The sequence below is a fragment of the Oryctolagus cuniculus genome, chromosome 7 (assembly GCF_964237555.1).
Source record: "Oryctolagus cuniculus chromosome 7, mOryCun1.1, whole genome shotgun sequence".
In the NCBI taxonomy this organism is placed as follows: domain Eukaryota; kingdom Metazoa; phylum Chordata; class Mammalia; order Lagomorpha; family Leporidae; genus Oryctolagus; species Oryctolagus cuniculus.
In genome coordinates this window covers 149,563,760-149,582,865 of record NC_091438.1, presented here as the reverse complement: position 1 = coordinate 149,582,865, position 19,106 = coordinate 149,563,760, and the positions used below count along the sequence as shown (strand labels likewise).

General features: G+C 59.4%; 1 protein-coding gene across 3 annotated transcripts in view; it reads right to left on the bottom strand.

The window, feature by feature from the left end:
* Positions 1-19,106, bottom strand: part of ECE1 (endothelin converting enzyme 1) — a 109,949-nt gene that overhangs the window by 8,174 nt on the left and 82,669 nt on the right. For all 3 annotated transcript variants that reach the window (XM_070079132.1, XM_051858006.2, XM_008265734.4), the window contains 9 exons: positions 17,678-17,824; positions 16,759-16,824; positions 15,467-15,658; positions 10,132-10,274; positions 9,073-9,187; positions 4,023-4,133; positions 2,600-2,698; positions 1,962-2,039; positions 1,069-1,172 (listed from right to left, as the gene is read on the bottom strand). In XM_070079132.1, the coding sequence (XP_069935233.1) occupies positions 1,069-1,172; positions 1,962-2,039; positions 2,600-2,698; positions 4,023-4,133; positions 9,073-9,187; positions 10,132-10,274; positions 15,467-15,658; positions 16,759-16,824; positions 17,678-17,824 (1,055 nt within the window). The remainder of the gene's footprint in view (positions 1-1,068; positions 1,173-1,961; positions 2,040-2,599; positions 2,699-4,022; positions 4,134-9,072; positions 9,188-10,131; positions 10,275-15,466; positions 15,659-16,758; positions 16,825-17,677; positions 17,825-19,106) is intronic.

Here is a 19,106-nt window from a genome sequence, read left to right as displayed (position 1 = left end):
AGCACACTTCCATTTGCTAGTTTACTTTCCAAATGTCCATGACACAGGGCTTGGGCAGGCGGAAGCCGGGAGGCTGGGACCCAGCCTAGGTCTCCATGGGAGTGGGAGGGGCCCTGGTACTTGAGCCATCACCCAGCCTCCCAGGGTGTGCACAGCAGGATGCTGGGTTGGAGGGGGAGGAGGCAGGACTGGAAGGGGCACTCTGATATGGGATGCTGCTGTCTCACGCTGAATGCCCACCTCTTGATTACTCTGGTTTAAGAAGGTCTGGGGTAGGGGCCGACACTGTGGTGTAGCGGGTAAAGCCGCTGCCTGCAGTGCCAGCATCCCATATGGGCGCCGGTTGGAGTCCCAGCTGCTCCACTTCAGATCCAGCTCTCTGCTATGGCCTGGGAAAGCAGTAGAAGATAGCCCAAGTGCTTGGGCCCCTGCACCTGTGTGGGAGACTGGAAGAAGCTCCTGGCTCCTGGCTTTGGATTGGCCCAACTCTGGCTATTTGGGGAGTGAACCAGCAGATGGAAGACCTCTCTCTCTCTCTCTCTCTCTCTCTGCCTCTCTGTAACTCTGACTTTCAAATAAATAAATAAATCTTAAAAAAAAAAAAAAAAAGAAAAAAGGTCTGGGGTAGAGGCCGGGAACCTCTGTTTCTCAATGTAGAGGATTCTGATGTACAGTGAGGTTGGCAGCCACAGGTGTAGGGCATCCGGAACCTTCTGCGGGCTTCTGTGGGGACCAGTCCCCAAGGCACCGCCCCTCCTGTTGGTAGGGAACATGGGACACTCGCCCCTGCCGATGGCCACCTCCCTGCCTGACGCTGCCTTGGGGCTCCTAGTGGGACGTGACGCCAGGTCGGCTCAGCCCCGAGGCCAGGCTGGGCGCGAGGGACACAGGCGCAGTGTGGCCACCCTTTGCCCTCAGTCCCTCCATCTGAACAGCAGGGTGGTGGCCATCTCCACCCCGGACAGCTCCCAGGCCAGCTGTGTCCAGCACACTGTGGGTGTGACGAGCCCAGCCAGGACATCCCACCTTGGGTAGCCGGCTCCACCCCAGCAGGGCCCTGGGACTCACTGGTCTCTGTTGGGGGCTTTCCTGAGCTGGTCGGCAGTGACCCTCCATGAGAAGTTGAAAAACCGCATGGCGTTCTCGAAGTAGAGGTCTGGCACCGCAGTGTACTGGAAAAGAGAGAGGGGTCCCGGGATCAGAGACCCCCGGGCTGGCAGCAGCTTCTGGGAGAAGAAACATGGCCCTGCGAGGTGGGCTGTCCCCTCGGCCCTCCCCCTGCCAGGGCCCACCACCAGCCTAGCCCAGGGGCCCCGACCCTGTGGCATGGCCCCCTGCAGCATGTCTGTCATCCTCTAGGTGGCGCTGCAGGAGCCTCGTGGGTTGTGAGTAACTTGCAAATTCCTAGGTCTTAGGTTACTGTAACTGCAAACTGCCTGAATGCAGATTCCAGCCACAGGAAGATGGCCAGCTTCATCCTCTGGGACAGGAGGCCAAGCAACACCCCTGCTGGCTGGGCCAGGCCGGACGCACAGCATTCCCAGGTCAAAAACACAGACCCAGCTTCCTCTGGGGCAAGAGCAGGTGGCCCGAGGGGCTCCCCTTTCTACTCCACTTCTGGGGTTTCAGGGCCACCCATTCTCCCGGCCCCTTCCCAGCTCTGTTTCCCCGGTACTTCCCCTCGTGCAATGGAGCCGACGGCCACCTGCGTGGGCTCTGGTTTCATGGCCGGACCCTGGGTGGCGGTGGCTCCAGGGATGCCAGGCCTCGGGCTGACCCAGGACACCACAGGTCAGAGATCGGCTTTCTTGTGCCTGCTCCACCCCGGGTCCCACCATACGTCACCACGTGACGCTGTAACAGCCACACTGCCCCCGGCACCCCATCCGCACCCAGCCCTGCGTTGGCCCTTTCCCAAGTGGGCACTGGGAATGGGTGGGGTGAGCGGGAAAGCCACTCACGTCATTGAAGACTTTGTCCAGCTCCTTGGGGTCCATGATGAAGCTGGGGTAGCCTATCATGTTGTAGATGGCGTCGGCCTGCAAAGACACGAGAGTGAGCAGCCGCCATGCTGGCCTGGCCGGGCCCCCTGCCTGCTCCTCTTCCGATCTAGCTTCCTGCCCATGGCTTGGGAAACCGGTGGAAGATGGACAAGTGCTTGGGCCCCTGCACATGTGTGGGAGTCCCAGAAGAGGCTCCTGGCTTCAGATTGGCTCAGCTCTGACCATTGTAGCCATTTGGGGAGTGAACTAGTGGATGGAAGACCTCTCTCTCTCTCCCCTTCCCCCTCCCTCTCAGTGACTCTGAATCTTAAAAAAATAAAGAAAGAAAGAAATCTATCTGTGCTCCTTCTGAATCCCACCCAGCCTTGGGCCCCTGTGAGAGCAACATGAAGCCGGCCGCTCCGGACCCCAGCTCCACCAGTCGGCGCCAGCCCTGCACTGCTGCCTTCGCCTCTGCAGGCTAATCGGGGTGAGCTCTGCACCTGTCTGCTGCCCCTCCCTCCCACTGGGCACTTGCTGGATAGGACGGGGTCTCCCTGGCTCAGCCGCCCTCCCTGGCTGCTGCCCCCGGCCCTGCGGGCGCCCCGCAGCCTCGCCTTCTCCTTGGCCGATTTCCGGGTGTCTTCGTCCATCCACTTGAGGGTGCTCAGGCTCTCCTCAAACGCCTTTTTGATCTCCAGGATTATCTCGCTGGCCTGAGGAGACAGACGCGACCCAGTGAGGCCTGCCCTCCGCGGGGTTGAGGCCGGGCCATGCCTCAGGCGCTGCGGGGCTGGGCTAAGGCGCCACCCCCGTCCAGAGCCTGCAGCGTGGTGACGTGCACCGCGATTCTTTTGGAGGCTGGAATACGCAGCCAGACCCAGATGTATCAGAATGCAGGATCCGTTTTGATGGAACAGCCTCCAAAATCGAAGGCTGGCGCTGTGGCATGGCGGGGTAAGCCCCTCCTGCAGCATCAACACCCTACGAACACTGGTTCGAGTCCCGACTGCTCCATTGCCGATCCAGCTCCCTGCTAATGTGCCTGGGAAAGCAGCGGAGGATGGCCCAAGTGCTTGGGCCCCTGCACCCACTTGGGAGACCTGGAAGAAACTCTTGGCTTTGGCTTGGCACAGCCTCAGCTGTCCCAGCCATTTGGGGAGTGAACCAGTGGATGGAAGACCTCTCTCTCTTCTGTCTTTGTCTCTCCCTTTCTCTGTCACTCTGCCTTTCAAATAAATAAAATAAACCTTTAAACATTGTTTATTGATAGGGATAAATTATTTTTGAAAGATGGCCCACACCAGAGCGCCTGGGTTGGGTTCCTGGGTGCAGCTCCTGACCTCGGCTCCCGGCCATGCAAATGACCGGGCTCTTGCCACCAGCACAGGAGACCTGGATTGAGCTCTTGGCCCTGTGTCAGTCGCCATGGGTGTGCGGGAAATGAATCAGTGCACAGGAGTTCTCTTTATCTCTCAAATAAGTATACAGAGATAGTGTGTTTTTACATCTAGAGGAGTTGAGTTGTGAGGAGCAGTTTCAGACATGTGAGCTTCAGGCAGGAGATGGAGTGGAGGCCTGGAGGCCCAATCCAGAGGGTGGAAGGTTCCAGAGAAGGGGCGGGGCAGGGCAGTGTTGGCGCCGAGAGCTGAGGGCCTGACCCGGACTCAGACTGCCTCAGCCGTGCGACAGATGCCAGGCCGATTGCTGACTTGGTGGAGACAAAACTGCAGCAGCAGGAGTGGCCATTCAGAGAAGGCTCCCTTGTCACTCACTCCCTCCCCGCCCCCTGCAGGAGGGGCCCGGCTGCCCGCCAGGTGCCCCACCCTCCAGGCCAGAGCTGCTCCGCCCGCACAACCTCCCAGGGTCCTCCCCAGCACCCAGAGGGGGACCCGGCTGTGACTGCCTTGCAGGGTCGCTGGGAGGGGCAGATGCATGAGCCTCGGGGCAGGAAAGGCCCCGAGCAAACCAGAGCTCGCGGGTGTCAGGTGCACAGGGGCCCCGCAGGCTGACGTCACGCCTGTGGCGCGGGCCACTTACGATGTTCTTGCTGTCCTCGGCGAAGGTCGCTTTGACGAACATGGGGCCCAGGGCGAAGCCCAGGTTGTTTTCGGTGTCACTGACACAGAACTTCCAGCGAGGAAGGCAGGTCTGGAAAGCACAGGAGCAGGCGATACTCGGCCGGGCTTCCTCCCTCCCTCCCAGCCATCTCCCCGGAGGTAGCACCCTCGGGGGGCTGCGCCTCCTCCCAGAGCTTCCCAGAGACCTCCTCTGACCCAGTGGACGTTATTTTAGGCACTGGAGACCAAAAGGTCATGGGACACCCTCAGGGCCACCACGGGCCATTTCGGCAGTGCCAGGCTCTGTGTGTGGCCATCAAGATGACCTGCGGCGGGGACTATGGACTCTGGGCAGAGGAGGAAGCAGCAGGTCAGCCAGGGGCTGTGGCTGGTGCAGGGTCCCACAGCAGGGGGTGGGCACCCAGACCCACGGGCCCCTACACCCCATGTTCCCACCTTTGCCGCCTTAGCCTGCTGGGTGGCAAAGGATTCTGGGAAGTGCCCCGACTGCCCCTAGCAACAGGACGCCTCCCAGGGACCCCAGCCCCAGGGAAATCAAGAGAGGGCACAGCAGCAGCAACACGGGAGGAAGCCACGTGTCACTTCTTCCATGGTCTCCTTCCCCCGCCACACCCCAGCAGCTGGGCCCAGGAGTGCCTGGGCTAGTCGGTGAGCCCCTTGCTGCTGCCCAGGTCCCCTTTACCCTGAAGAGCAGGTGGCCGCAGCCACACGCACCCGGGCCAGCCTGATTCACGCCTGCCCTGAACTGCAAACACTCAGCGGCCCCTGCAGACAGGTGGCGAGCACCAGGCGGAGTTTCTGCACCTAATAACATACCACCCAGCGCACTGCCCGTCTACACCTGCACCCACCTGGGGGTGAGGGGCACAGACATGAGGGGGCACGGGGGAACTGCGCTCAGGGGGTGCTGGCTACACAGGAGCTCCAGTCAACCGCACACGTCATGCGTGTGGTCCACCTTACCGCATGCAAACTGTCGTAGTCAACATACAAACACAACAAAGTCTTCCAGGCCAGGAAGAAGCAAAGCAGAAAGGGCTGAATTTAGAGGCCTACGTTCTTCCCAGCATCCCAACCGTGTGGCACCTGCAGGCCTGCCTTCTGCCCCCACGCTCCCACTCTTCTGCAACTGGGAGCCCCGTGAAGGAGGTCACAGCTAAGGACCCCGAGGAGCCTCGGGGCTGTCACTGTTGGATCACAGATTCCTGGTTTTCCCAGGAGTCTCTGCATCCCTCCTGCATTCAGCCCTCACTCGTGGGCCACTGCTCCTTCACGCTCTGACTCTGCTAGGTCTTTGGAATCAGCCGTGGGCCTGCCCTCGAGGGTCTCAATGGAAATGCCCAGAACATCCAAGGGGGGAGTCAGGCACACACCGGGGAGGCTGCCAGGTTTACAGAGTGCTTGCCACGTGCCGGGCCGCCCCCCACCCAGCACACGGTAACACCCAGGGCAGGTGCTCTCTGCGTCACCCTTTGCAGATGAGGACGTGGGATAGTCACTTGCCAGGGGAATAAGTGGCTATGCTGGGATTTGAACCCAGGGAAGCTGCAAGGTTTCACTCTCGGCCTCCTGGGCACGCTGTCTCTGCAGGGGGCAGGCGGTCCCAGGGGCGGGGTGGGGGCGCTCATTCTGTGAGCCAGCTGGGGGACAACAGAAGGGGCCGGCCGCAGGCCTCCTCTGCCCAGATGGGCTGTGCTGTGAGCCCTTCCTCATGGTGACCCAGGATTGGGAAGCGCGGGGGGTGGGGGGGCTCCCAGCAGAGGCTGCTTCCTCCCAGCCAGAACTCCCACGTCATCCTTCGTGGAAAATAACCAGCGGCAGACAGCCGGCTTTGGCCCTCAGCCAGACTGGACTGGCTCGGGTGAGCAGGGCAAGGTCCCGTCCTCCCCTTTTACAGAGGGGAAGACTGAGGCCCCAACCCAACCAAGCGATTGCCCAAAGTTGTGCGGTGCCTCGCAGCCTGTCCCACCCGGCAGCCCGCGCTGCTCCCTCCCCTGGAGGAGCGGTGGGGCCCGGGCTGCTTTCCCTGTGACAAGCGCTCGCCCACGTGGAGGCCATACACAGGGGCCCATGAGAGGAGGTCAGGACTTATCCCAAATTGCAGATGAGAAAACCGGGGCTCGGACGGGAATAAAGACTACCCACGGCCACGCAGCAGGACCCGGCTCCGGGCCATGATGGACGCCAGCAGGATGGACCTGGCCTGAAGCCGGCAGCGGCTGTGGTGGGGGAGCGGGGAGGGGGCAGTGAGAGATTAGGAAACGGGAGCGGGACTCACGGCCCAGGGACATCCAGGGACGCCTGGCTCACAGCGTCCACTGAGGGGTCTCCCACCCGCCCTTGCCTCTGTGGGGGCCTCTCTGGCCCCCACCTGCTCTGAACACCAGATCAGCACCCTGCACTTTGAACTCGGCCCAGGGACACTCCTTCTGTTTGTTAATGTATGCTAACTGCAGTGAAGTACGCCTTAACACCTAAGGTTACCACCTTAACAGCTCCGCGGGGTCAAGTGCACTCACACTGCTGTGCTACCAATTCCTGCAAATCTGAAACTCCGCGTTCACCGAGCAGTGACCCCCCCCACCCCCCCCAGCGCCGGGACACCGCACGGAAATTCAGTGTCCGCTTTGGCCTCCTGCAGAGCAGGGGTTGGGAGGTGTGGAGTTGAGGGGTGCAGGCTGTGAGTCGGGTGTGCTGGCTCTGAGAGCCCACTGCCCCCCGTGAGTGACTGAACAAGTCCCAGTCCTCACTGAGCCTCATCTGTAGAATGGGAGAGGAGAGGGGCCGGCCGTGGTGTAGCGGGTAAAGCCGCTGCCTGCGGTGCTGGCATCCCACATGGGCTTGGGCCCCTGCACCTACATGGGAGGCCCGGAAGAAGTTCCGGGCTTTGGATTGGCCCAGCTCTGGCCACTGTGTCCATTTGGGGAGTGAACCAGTGGATGGAAGATCTCTCTCCCTCTGCCTCTCCTTCTTTTTCAAATATATGAATATATATATATATATATATATATATATATTGATAGGCAGAGTGGATAGTGAGAGAGAGAGAGACAGAGAGAAAGGTCTTCCTTTTGCCATTGGTTCACCCTCCAATGGCCGCCACGGCTGGCACACTGCGGCCAGCACACCGCACTGATCCGAAGGCAGGAGCCAGGTGCTTCTCCTGGTCTCCCATGGGTGCAGGGCCCAAGCACTTGGGCCATCCTCCACAGCCTTCCCAGGCCACAGCAGAGAGCTGGCCTGGAAGAGGGGCAACTGGGACAGAATCCGGCGCCCCGACTGGGACTAGAACCCAGTGTGCCGGCGCCGCTAGGTGGAGGATTAGCCTAGTGAGCCGCGGCGCCGGCCTGAATAAATATTTTTTAAAAATAAATGGGAGAGGGGCCGGTGTCATGGCGCAGTAGGTTAATCCTCTGCCTGCAGCGCCAGCATCCCATATGGGCGCTGGTTCTAGTTCTGCTGCTCCTCTTCCGATCTAGCTCTCTGCTGTGGCCCGGGAAGGCAGTGGAGGATGGCCCAAGTCCTTGGGCCCCTGCACCAGTGTGGGAGACTGGGAAGAGGCTCCTGGCTTTGGACTGGCGCAGCTCTGGCCATTGCGGCCATATGGGGAGTGAATCAGTGGATGGAAGACATTTCTGTCTGTCTCTCCCTCTCATTGTCTGTAATTACCTCTCAAATAAATACATAAAATCTTAAAAAATAAAAATAAATGGGAGATGAGAATACGAGTGAGGCCCCATGCGCAGGGCTGCTGCCGGGACCTGGTGACATCAACTCAACTGTAGTTGAGCCTGGCTGCTTCCTCGTCTTCCTCCACCTCCTAAGCCTCAGTGTTCTCATCTGCAGGCTGGGAGAGTGTGGGATGCAGTAGGTGAGTGGTGCTGTCCTGGGTCCTCATGGACCCATTCTGTGGAGTCCCAGGGAGGCCAAGCATGGCAGGGCATGGAAAGCATCCAGCCCAGGGCAGGGGCAGGAGCACTTGGCCAGGGGACGACCCTGTCCTTCACCAAAGGTCAGAGCCGAGGGGTGGCCAGCCCCGGGGAGCAAGGCTTATCCCCGCCACCCTCGCCTGAGGCCCCTTCCTGCCAGAGGATGGGGGACGGGGAGGAAGAGCCCTTCCCGGGATGAACCCCAGTGCTGGGGCAGGGACCGCACCCTGCCTTCCAGGGCCAGCCCTTATCTGGTCCCGCCCACCCCACTGCACTCTGGGAGGGCTTGCTGGGGGCTGTCCTTGGCGGGATGCAGCGCATGAGGCCGGATCGGTTCCCTCTTCCTCCTTCTGCAGCCTCTGAGCTCCCACCTCAGCCAGCTCCGTGAGCCCACACTGGGCCCAAAGCCTGGCTTGTGGCAGCAGTGGGACCCCGTGAGTGAGCAGTGAGCTGGGGCCTTGGCAAGGACAGGTGGGTGTGGAGCTATCTCCTGGGAGAGGCTCCCAAGGGGCAGGGACTGGAAGTCTCTCAAAGTGGGGACCCTCAAGGTCATGGGGGGGCATCGGGAGGTGGGTGGAGCCCCCTGGCCTGGGACCTGGGACTCCTGCTACCCTAGAGGGCCCAGGGTGACCCCAGGCCACAGGCAGGGCGGAGACAACAGGAACAAGAACACATCTCTGGTCCCATGCTGAGCAGAGCTTCTGGGGGAGGGGCAAGGCTGGTGAGGGTCCCAGGGCCAACAGTGCCCACTCACAGGGGCACACAGGGAAGCTTTGCCCCTCATCATCATTGGGAAGGGGCTGGAGGGGCAGCAGAGAGGACCTCTTGCTAACAATCAGCTGAGTTGCTAGGACTTCTGGATGCTTCTGCTCACCCCACCTGGAGCCCTTCTGTGCTCCCTGGACACCTGGGCAGACCTCTTCAGGGGCCCTCTTCATTCTCTCCCTCACTGTCTACCTCCCGGCGAGTGCCACGGCCCTGGGAAGGTACTGTGGTTGTGCCAGCCTCCAGCGCAGGGCCTGGCACACAGCAGGTGTCCAGCGTATGCAGAAGCACGGGAATGGACAGCAAGTGGCTCACCTTCTTGGTCCCGTACATGACTTCCATGAACTTCTCGTCGGCATCCTGAAAGCGCTGATCCAGGAAGGAGCTGGTCTTCCGCACCAGGTTCCAGATCATGTAGTTGTTCAGCAGGCTGGGGCGAGAGGGGACCGACAGGCTCAGAAATGCCCTGAACGGGAAGCCTCACTGCACTTCCTCCGCTCGCCACTAGGGGGCTCTCACACCCAGCCTTCCAAGCGGAGGCTCTGTCATACCCAGGCTTGGCCTGATGACTCACTAAACTCTCCTGGACCCCAAGCCTGGCAACAGAAAGCCCCTCAGTGCCTGGTGCAACCACGTGCACGCCACAGGTGCAAGATAAATGGCTGCTGCTGCTGCTTTGAGTCTGGAAGCTATGAGGCAGCAGCCTGGAGACTCTGGCTGGATGGATTTATACTCGATGGAATACTACGTAACCATGAAAAATGATGTCGGCAGAGGATCTGGGATGACAAGGGGAGAATGACAGAAGTCATGAGCAAAGCAGACCACACGTCTCATCGCAGTGATGGAAAGAAACCCATGTGTTAGACCACCCCCGACGCCTTTGCTCTTCACAGATACACACACGCATAGACACACATGAACCACAACAGCAACAGTGGTATTCTGGGTAACTAAAAATCTGTTCCCCATTTTTTCTGTAGTTTTCAACATTTCTACAAGTCTCTAAAATTTTTAAAGTATCATAAATATTAACCAAAAAAAAAAAAATAATAGCTGACATGCACTGAGTCCTGTTACAAGCCAGGCACAGCATGGAAACAGCTCCCGTGGACTGCGTCATCGAATTCTCACAAGGCTCCTACTCGGCAGGTGCTACTTTGTTCCCCATATTATGGTTCAGGAAAATGACCTTGAGAAAAGGTAAGAAGCTGGCCCAAGGTTACCAAGCTGGCAGAGGGGAGCTGGGGTTGGAGCCGCACGGTGGCCAGGGTGTCCTGCTGCCTTCAGGCAGCCCAGGCAGGGCCCGTGCCCTCCCCTCCCATGCTGTCCTGCCAGGGAGGGGCCGCCCCCCCCACCAGGGGCGTGCCTTACCATCTGTCAGTGGTGTTGATGAGCAGGGAGACTTGCTCGAGGTATTCTTTGTCGTAGACCACGATGGGCTCGGATTCGTTGATCTCCACCGGGTAGAAGATGGTGTTGAGAAAGGGCAGCCAGTTGATGGCAGGCGCCAAAGTCTGCAAGGGACGTGGACAGTGTGACGCCCGGTGACAGTGTTGACCTGCGGCTCCTACTGCCCAGGTCTCCTCTGACAAAGGGGCCTGACGGGGCACCGGGCAGAGCCTCCACCTTTAGTCACAGATGCTGTGATACGATTTATTGTTTAAAGGGTCTTTAAAAAATTCTTACTCATTTACATGAGAGGCAGAAGGCCAGAGAGAGAGAGAGAGCGCGCGCGCTTCCATCTGCTGGTTCACTCCCCACAGACCCCAAGGAGCCGGGGCTGGGCCAAGCTGAAGTGGGGAGCTCCATCCAGGTCTCCCGTGGCGGGGACAGGAACCCGTTTACTGGAGCCAAACTGGTGCCCACGGGGGACACTGGCGTTGCAGGCGGCGGCTGAACCCACTGCAGGGGTCAGGTCTGGGGCTATGGCACGCGAAGTGTGCTGCTGAAATCGTCACACGGGGCTCAGCAGTGACAGCTGCCTGACCCCAAGTCCTGCTGGCGAAGACCCAGAAAACTGACGGGCTTACAGAGTGTCGCCACTGACGCAAAGACCCAGGCCAGTAACTGCGGGCACCTGGAACACGCTGAGCAAGGCACAGATACGAGGTGGAGGGAGATCCCTACCTGCTCGACACAGCCGTACCTTTAGGAGAGCAGGTGCCCTGGGCAGGGACAGTCCCACCGCCCTTGAGACAAGGAGATGCAGGGTGAATCCTAGGATTTTGACCTTGTCAACCTCTGTTGCTTTAGCAAACTCCTAACTGCAACACGTGTGCCTGCTCTATCTCCATGGAGACAGCTGCTTTAATCACCTAGGACGCTCTACGTGTGACTCAAACCCTCGGGGACACTCTGATGAGCCCTGTTTTCCACACTCACAGCCAAGCAGTACTGCTGGTCACCAGGCCAGCAGCCGGAGCAGGCTTGAAAAGTGGGCAAGGGCCAGTGTTGTGGAGCAGCAGGTTAAGCCGATGTTTGTGATGCTGGCATCTCACATCAGAGTGCCAATTCTAGCCTGGCTGCCCCACTTCCCATCCAGCTCCCTGCCAATGCACCTGGGAAAGCAGCAAAGATGGCCCGTGTCCTTGGGTTCCTGCATCCACATATGAGATCTGGCTGGAGCTCCTGGCTTCGGCCTGGCCCAGCCCTGGCTGTTGTAGCCATCTGGGGAGTGAAACAGTAGATGGAGGACTCTCACTCTCTCCCCTTCCCTCCCTTTCTCTGCGACCCTGCTTTTCAAATGAATAATTTGTTTAAAGCGGTTGAGAAGAGACCGGCGCTGGAGCCCCGAGCACCTGTCTTTGAGTCACCCAGAGTCTGGGGAAAAGAGACAAGGCTCCAGCTACTAAGGAACAAGAATTTTGCCCCTGGTAAATCAACTTGGTTTAGTGCTGAGGACCTGGGCGACAAGGCCAAGAGCAAAGGATACTGATAATAAGGAGGATGACAACTACAGTATGTTATGCTTCGACTGCACAGCAGTTTACAAGACCAAATCTCATCCTTTGCCTCATGCTTTTTTTTTTTTTTTTTAATTTGACAGGCAGATTTAGACAGTGAGAAAGAGAGACAGAGAGAAAGGTTTTCCTTCTGTTGGTTCACCCCCCAAATGGCCGCTACGGCCAGAGCTGCGCTGATCCAAAGCCAGAAGGGAGGAGCTTCCTCCTGGTCTCCCATGGGGTGCAGGGCCCAAGCACTTGGGCCATCCTCCACTGCACTCCCTGGCCACAGCAGAGAGCTGGCCTGGAAGAGGAGCAAGCGCGACTAGAACCCGGCACCCATATGGGACGCCGGCGCCGCAGGCAGAGGATTAACCAAGTGAGCCACGGTGCCGGCCCCACCTCATGCTTTTAAAAGAATTTATTTGAAAGAGAAAGAGAGAGAGAGAGAGAGAGAGAGACCTCCTATCCACTGGTTCACTCCCCAAATGCCCATAACAGCCACGGCTGGTCCAAGCTGAAGCCAGGGGCCTGGAACTCAATCTGGGCCTCCCACATGGGTGGCAGGGACCTGAGTACTTGGGCGACCACCTGCTGCCTCCCAGGAAGCAGGAAGCCTGAATAAGGAACTCAATATGGGATCTCATCCAGTATTTTTTTTTAAGATATCTATTTGAGAGGCAGAGTTACAGAGAAAAGGACAGAGAGAAAGAGATTTTTCAATCCGCTGGTTCACTCCCCAGATGGCCACAATGGCCAGCGCTGGGCCAGGCTGAAGCCAGGATCCGGGAGCCAGGAGCTTCATCTGAGTCTCACATATGGGTGCAGGGAACCAAGCACTTGGGCCATTTTCCCAGGCCATTAGCAGAGAGCTGGATCAGAAGAGGAGCAGCTGGGACATGAACCAGCACCCATTTGGGATGCTGACGCCTCAGGTGGAGGCTTAACCCACCATGTCACAGCACCAGCCCCTCAAGTAGCATCTTAACCGCTGATCAAATGCCCACCCCTGTTGGCCTTAATCTGTGCCAACCCCATGGGCAGGCCAGGCAGATTCCTACCCAGGACACGAGGCTGCAGGCGCCCAGCAATTCTTTAAATGTCAGACATACTGCTTTTTATAGACACCTAAACCCATTTCTTCCAGGAGACTCTCTGTAGTTTTCTATCTTTTCTTGAAGGAACCCAGGACTTAGAGGTGAGAGCCAGTCTCTCCTGTGAGGACAGTGGCTGGGTCTCAGGGGACCGAGTCTTGGCTCACAGCAGGTGGCAGCCAAGGAGCAAAGCCCTGTTGTACAAGCAAGGAAACCAAAGGTCAAAGGGGCCTATTACGGGATGTGCCCGAGGTCCTGGCAGACCTGGCTGGGAGCATGCTACTGACTGCACTAAAATCCGCCCCTCCCTGCACCCTGGCTCTCCCTGTGCGGCTGTGAGTGAGGAGAGGCCTCTCCTTCCTTACTGGGAGGCAGACAGCAACGCCTGAGGGGCAGAACACAGCGGCCACGCTGGGCCTGTTCTGCTGCACTTGGCATTGATGTCGGTACCACGGCCACCGAAGGGGCTGAGGCAGGGCTGGGCCCCTCTCAGGCTGAGAACTGGGCCGCTGGAGCAAACCACAGTGAGCTACACACACAACATCTCCCTGGGCCTCCTGGCCTCGGAAAGGGAAACCAGTGCCAGATGGTGCCTAACAGAGGCTGCCCATCTCCATAACAACCCAGGTGGCACCGAGGGCAGCAGGCAGCTGCAGCAGGCCAGGCTCGCTAGCCCGCATCCCAGGTGTGTGGCGGCGCCTCTGCCGTGACACCGCTTCAGCCTGACACTCACCTCCCGGAGCTTCTCGCCGCCCCTGGCTCCCAGGGCCCTGCTTCGTTTGGCCAAAGCACTTAGCGCTGTAAGTGGGACTGTTTCCCAGGGGGTGGCCCCGCACCAGCCCGGGAGGCACAGTCGTCAGATGGGAGGAAGGGAGGCAGGGAGCTGGAGATCTTCCTGAAAGGAGTGGATGGGCAGAGGGGGAGGAACTGGGAGAGACATGTGCTGGTGCCCTGCTCTCCAGGGAGGGGCCAGGCCCAGCCAGGCATTCCCCGGTGACGGCAAGGAGCAGAGCCTGAAGGTAAAGCCGCCACCTGTGACAGCAGCATTAGCTGTGAGCTCTGGTTCTGGCTGCTCCACTTCCAATCCAGCTCCCTGCTGTGGCCTGGGAAAGCAGTGGACGATGGCCCAAGTGTTTGGGCCCCTGCACCCCATGTGGGAGACCCAGAAGAAGCTCCTGGCTTCAGTCTGGGCCAGCCCCGGCCATTGCAGTCATCTGAGGAGTGAGTCAGTAGATGGAAGTTCTCTCTCTGTCTCTCCCTCTCTCTCTGTAACTCTTTCAAATCACTCACTCACTCACTCACTCAATCTTTGAAAGAAAAGAGCAGAGCAGAGCTGGAGGCCCAGGCGTCCGGTCCGGTGGCTGAGATCCCGCCTCGCACCCTGAAGCACCTGCGCGTTTCCCAGCTCCGCTCCTGATTCCAGCTCCCTGCTCCTGCACACCCTGCGGACAGCAGGTGACGGCGCTCCTGACACCCACCTGGGAGACCTGGCTTGAGTTCTTGCCTCCAGCTTTGGAGCAGCCCATGGCAGGCACTGGGGGAGTGCACCAGCAGATGGAAGGTTTTTTTTTTTTAAATTAATTAATTAATTTCAAAGGCAGAGATACAGAAAGAGAAGAAGAGACAGAGAGAGATCCACTGGTTCACTCCCCAGTGGCCACAACAGCAGGGGTTGGGCTAGGCTTAAGCCAGGAGCCAGGAGCTTCTTCTGTGTCTCCCCATGAGGGTGCAGGGGCCAGGCCATAGCAGAGAGCTGGATCAGAAGTGGTGCAGCTGGGACTCAAACCAGCACCCACTTGGGATGCTGGCACTGCAGGTGGAGGCTTAGCCTTCTGCGCCACAGCGTTGGCCCCAGTTCTCTTTTTCTTTCTGTGTCTCAAAACAAACAAGTGAAATTGTAGGAAAAAGAGAAAGAGAGAGATTAAACAGGATCCACTTTGCTAAGTCCTCTGCCAGCCCAGGGGCCTAGCACGAGGCCGTAAAGCAACACTGGATGGACTGCAAAGAAGAGACCGCCAGGCGACCAACTCTGACCCTTTCAGGCCCAGGTGGCCACCAGGGGGCAGCCTTTGGTGGAGGACGTGGGCTTCCCTGGTGGGTCGCACCAGTTTCAGGCAGCATCACAGGTCTGATTCACCGTTAGGCCTCCAGAGCGCCGCTGGGGGCCATTACTGGGGCCGTGACCAGGAGTCCAGCCCCGCAAACCGCACCTGTGTCCGTGCCCAGCTTCCCTGCCAGGAGCTGTTCTGGGCTGGACCTTGTCATGTAACCTCCCAGCTGGCAGAATCCACACCCCTCTCGGTCACGCGGCACCTGTGCTTGGTGCAGGGGAGACTGGGAGTGCCCCGTCCAGGTGAGCCGGTGCTGGCACGGCCCTAGAGTCTGCAGGAAAAGGCTGCTACGGCAAAGGCAAGAGTCTGGCTTAGAAGTCAGTCATCTGGTTGCTGGGTGGCCTTCGGCAGCCCCTTTTCATGTCATGGCCTCAGTCTTTCCATCTGTGATCTGGGGATAACGATAATCCTTCCTTCACCACTCCCAGCGTTGGATGAAGCGGGCGTAAGAGCCCGCCCTGGCCCCCGGCCCAAAACCCGGCCCCCGGCCCCCGGCCCAAAACCCGGCCCGGAGCCCTGAAGCTGCCTTAGCCTCCGCGGCAGCTGGCGCACAAGTTACCTGCAGCTCGGCCGCCGTCACCTTGTGGTAGATGAGCTCCTCGTCCCGGCGCTTCTCCTGGGGGATGGTGATGTTGGCCAGCGCCGTCTCGAACTCCAGGATCTGCTGCATCTGGGGCCTGACGGCGTCCTCATCCCCCCCGCCCAACAGCTTTCCCAGCTGGACCATGTAGTTCAGGTATCCGGTCAGCACCTGCGGGGCCCAGCACCCCGCACTGTCAGTGGCTGCCACCTGCCGCCCACTGGCCCAGGGACGGGGAGCATGGGGCAGGGCCAGCGTGGCCCAGTGCAGGGACCCAGGGGGGCAAGTGCTTAGAGATGACTGGGGTGCTGGCTCCGCTCGTTCCCCAGGGCCTTTGCATGGCCCAGCTGGCCGCACAAAGGCCAGTCCTTTCTCTGCCCCATCTTCCCTGCTTGTCCGGTTTCTTCCCGTTCTTGGAAAACAGCTTCTCTGAACCCCTGTGCCCGGATGTGAATTAGGTCCCTAGGTGGAGCTGCTCCCTCTTCTCATCACAGTGTGCAGTCGCACTTCCAGCAGGGTGGCCAGGTAAGTAACGCCTGCCTGTCTTCCTAGAGCTCGGGCCCTGTGGACGCCACCACGCGGGTCCCGTCTGCCACTACGGCCCCGGCATCGGGCCCTCGGTTGGCCCTCGAGCAGGGTCTCCCTGGAGCTCGGTGAGAGGCAGGCCAGGCCTGGGGATGGTGGACAGGCACAGGTTTGAGGGGATGGTGGACAGGCACAGGTTTTGGAGGGGATGGTGGACAGGCGCGGGTTTGAGGGGATGGTGGACAGGGGTGGGTTTTGGAGGGGATGGTGGACAGGCGCGGGTTTGAGGGGATGATGGACAGGCATGGGTTTTGGAACAGTTGGCCCTGGATGTGCTCAGCCTCACTCCTTCCTGGCTGTGCGACCTTGGGCAGGCCACCCAGTGCCTCTGAGCCTTCTGCACTCCCTGGAAAAGGCGAGGTGATGATTAACACCCATTTCGCAGATGTGGTAAATGAAGCCCAGGGAAGTCCAGGATCTCTGTAGGGTCACTGCGGGGTTACAGGTCGACTGCCCACAATGCCATCACTACCCCTCTCCAGAATGGGGGTGATGCCTGCCCGGCACGTCCACGATGCCAGCCCGGGGCGCCTCTGCCCGATGGCCTGTCACCTGTGATGGCCTGTCACCTGTGATGGCCTGCTACCATCTCTGAGTGATCCCTTCCAGCTTCAAACACCTGTGCTGGGGATGGAGGCTGAGGGGTGGGGGTGGGGGTGAGGGTGGGGCCGGGGCCATGCGCTCACCTTCTCGTTTTCAGTCTTGTTCAGGTAATAGTCTCTGGAGGGCAGACCCAGGCCAGACTGGTCCACCTGGAGAGAGGCAGGTGTCAGAGGGACTCCCCCATTGCCCCGGGGACAGCGGCATCCGAGGACCAGCTCTGGTCCCGGCAGGAGCACAGCTGGTAGCTGAAGTCACAGATGGGCACAGCCAGGGACGGACAGACACCTTCCTGCCTCACAGGTGGAAGCTGCAGGGGTTCCGGGCCCTTCTGAAGGGCCTGGCAGCGCTGCGCCCCCTTTAAACAGCCCCGAGCCTTGGCAAAGCACCCCTATTCACGCAGCACGTCCCAAGTGGCCAAAAGTCACCTGCAAGCTGTGTCACCTTGACCAAATTACTTCCTCATCTGGGAAGTCAGGAGCTAACACCCAACCCTCAGAGCGGGCAGGCCCTGCTGAGCCCTGGGCGGGCAGGGGAGGCTCCGTTCCCGATAGCTCTTCCTGGAGCCTTAGGGCCACACCTTGACATAGGGTGGCATAGGTGCCATGATGATGGGCAAGGGAACTGCGGCTCAGAGAGGGTGAGACACTTGCCCAGTGTCCCACAGTGAGTAGAGACGGGCTGCGACTCCAGCCTGGAGTTCCCCTGGCTCAGCAGGGAGAGAGCGACTCAGCATCATTTTAAGCAAAGCCACAAAGGCCAGAGGCTAAGGTGGGGGCCAGGCAGAGGGCTCCCGTCATGCCCCACAGTTGACATCATTCCCGGGGGGACCCATTGTGAGCGATCAGAACCAGAAGACTCATACTCAGTGCAGCGGCCGCCCCAACCCAGCTGGCCTGCGAAAGTCGCACCCTTGGGGACCCCCAGAAACAGCCCAGACTTAGAAACCAGCAGCTGCCACCCTGCCAGCCCATGCTGCTCCACCCGCAGCCTGCCCCTTCCTACCTGGATCACGTTGCTGTTGGAGTTCTTGGAGTCGGCACTGACGTAGACAGAGAAGAAGGGCGAGGTGCGGTAGTGGGCGGTGACCACCTGCAGCGTGTCCTGGAAGTTGTCCTTGGCCCAGGGCCCCGTGATGTTCCAGCCTCCGAGCTGTGGGGAGAGCAGTGCACGGGAGGTGATGAGGTGGCGGAAGGCCTGGATGCCTCCTCTGGCTCTGTGCCCCTGGGGCAGCCATCCACCTCCCTGAGCCTTGAGAGCAAATGAAAGGCACGGTCTTCACTGGGGTCTCCGCCGGGAGACCACGGACGGAGCAGAGACTCCTCCTAGAAGTGCCGGCCCTGGAAGCGCCGCCCAGGGAGGTGGCCCCGGAATGGCAGGAGCCTTCTCCCTGGACACTGAACCTCGGGGAGGCACTTCCTGCCAAAATACGCACTTAATTGTGCCAAAGGCAAACAAGTGCTGCGTGCTTTAAAAAGTTCAATAAGTTGGGCCTGGTGCTGTGGCTTAGCAGGTTAAGCTGCCGCCTGCAGTGCTGGCATCCCATATGGGCGCCGGTTCAAGTCCCAGCTGCTCCACTTCTGATCCAGCTCTCTGCTATGGCCTGGGAAAGCAGTGGAGGATGGCCCAAGTCCTTGGGCCCCTGCACCCATGTGGGAGACCCAGAGAAAGCTCCTGGATCCTGGCTTCAGATCGACACAGCTCTGGCCATTGCAGCCAACTGGGGAGTGAACCAGCGGATAGAAGACCTCTCTCTCTTTGCTTGTCCTCTCTGTGTAACTCTGACTTTCAAATAAATAAATCTTTAAAAAAACTGAAGCTTGATAAACTAAGATTTGCTTTGCTTCTCCCAAAGGTAATTTTTAAAAACAAAACAAAACAGGGGGCCAGCATCGTGGCTCACTATAGCATCCCATATGGGCGCCGGTTCTGGTCCCGGTTGCTCCTCTTCCAGTCCAGCTCTCTGCTGTGGCCCGGGAGTGCAGTGGAGGATGGCCCAAGTGCTTGGGCCTTGCACCCGCATGGGAGACCAGGAGGAAGCACCTGGCTCCTGGCTTCGGATCAGTGCAGCGCCGGCTGTGGCGGCCATTTGGGGAGTAAACCAACAGAAGGAAGACCTTTCTCTCTGTCTCTCTCTCTCATTGTCTATAACTCTACCTGTCAAATAAAAAAAAATTAAAAACAAAACTAAACAACATACATTCTTGGGGGGCCAGCACGGTGGTGCAGAGGGTTAAGTCACCACTTGGAATGCCGGCATCTCATATGAGAGAGCCAGTTTGAGTCCCAGATGCTCTGCAGCCAATCCAGCTCCCTGCTAAGTGCCTGAGCAAGCAGCAGGAGATGGCCCAGGCACTTGGGCCCCTGCCATCCACATGGGAGACTGGAATGGAGTTCTAGGCTCCTGGCTTTAGCCTGGCCCAGCCCCAGCCAT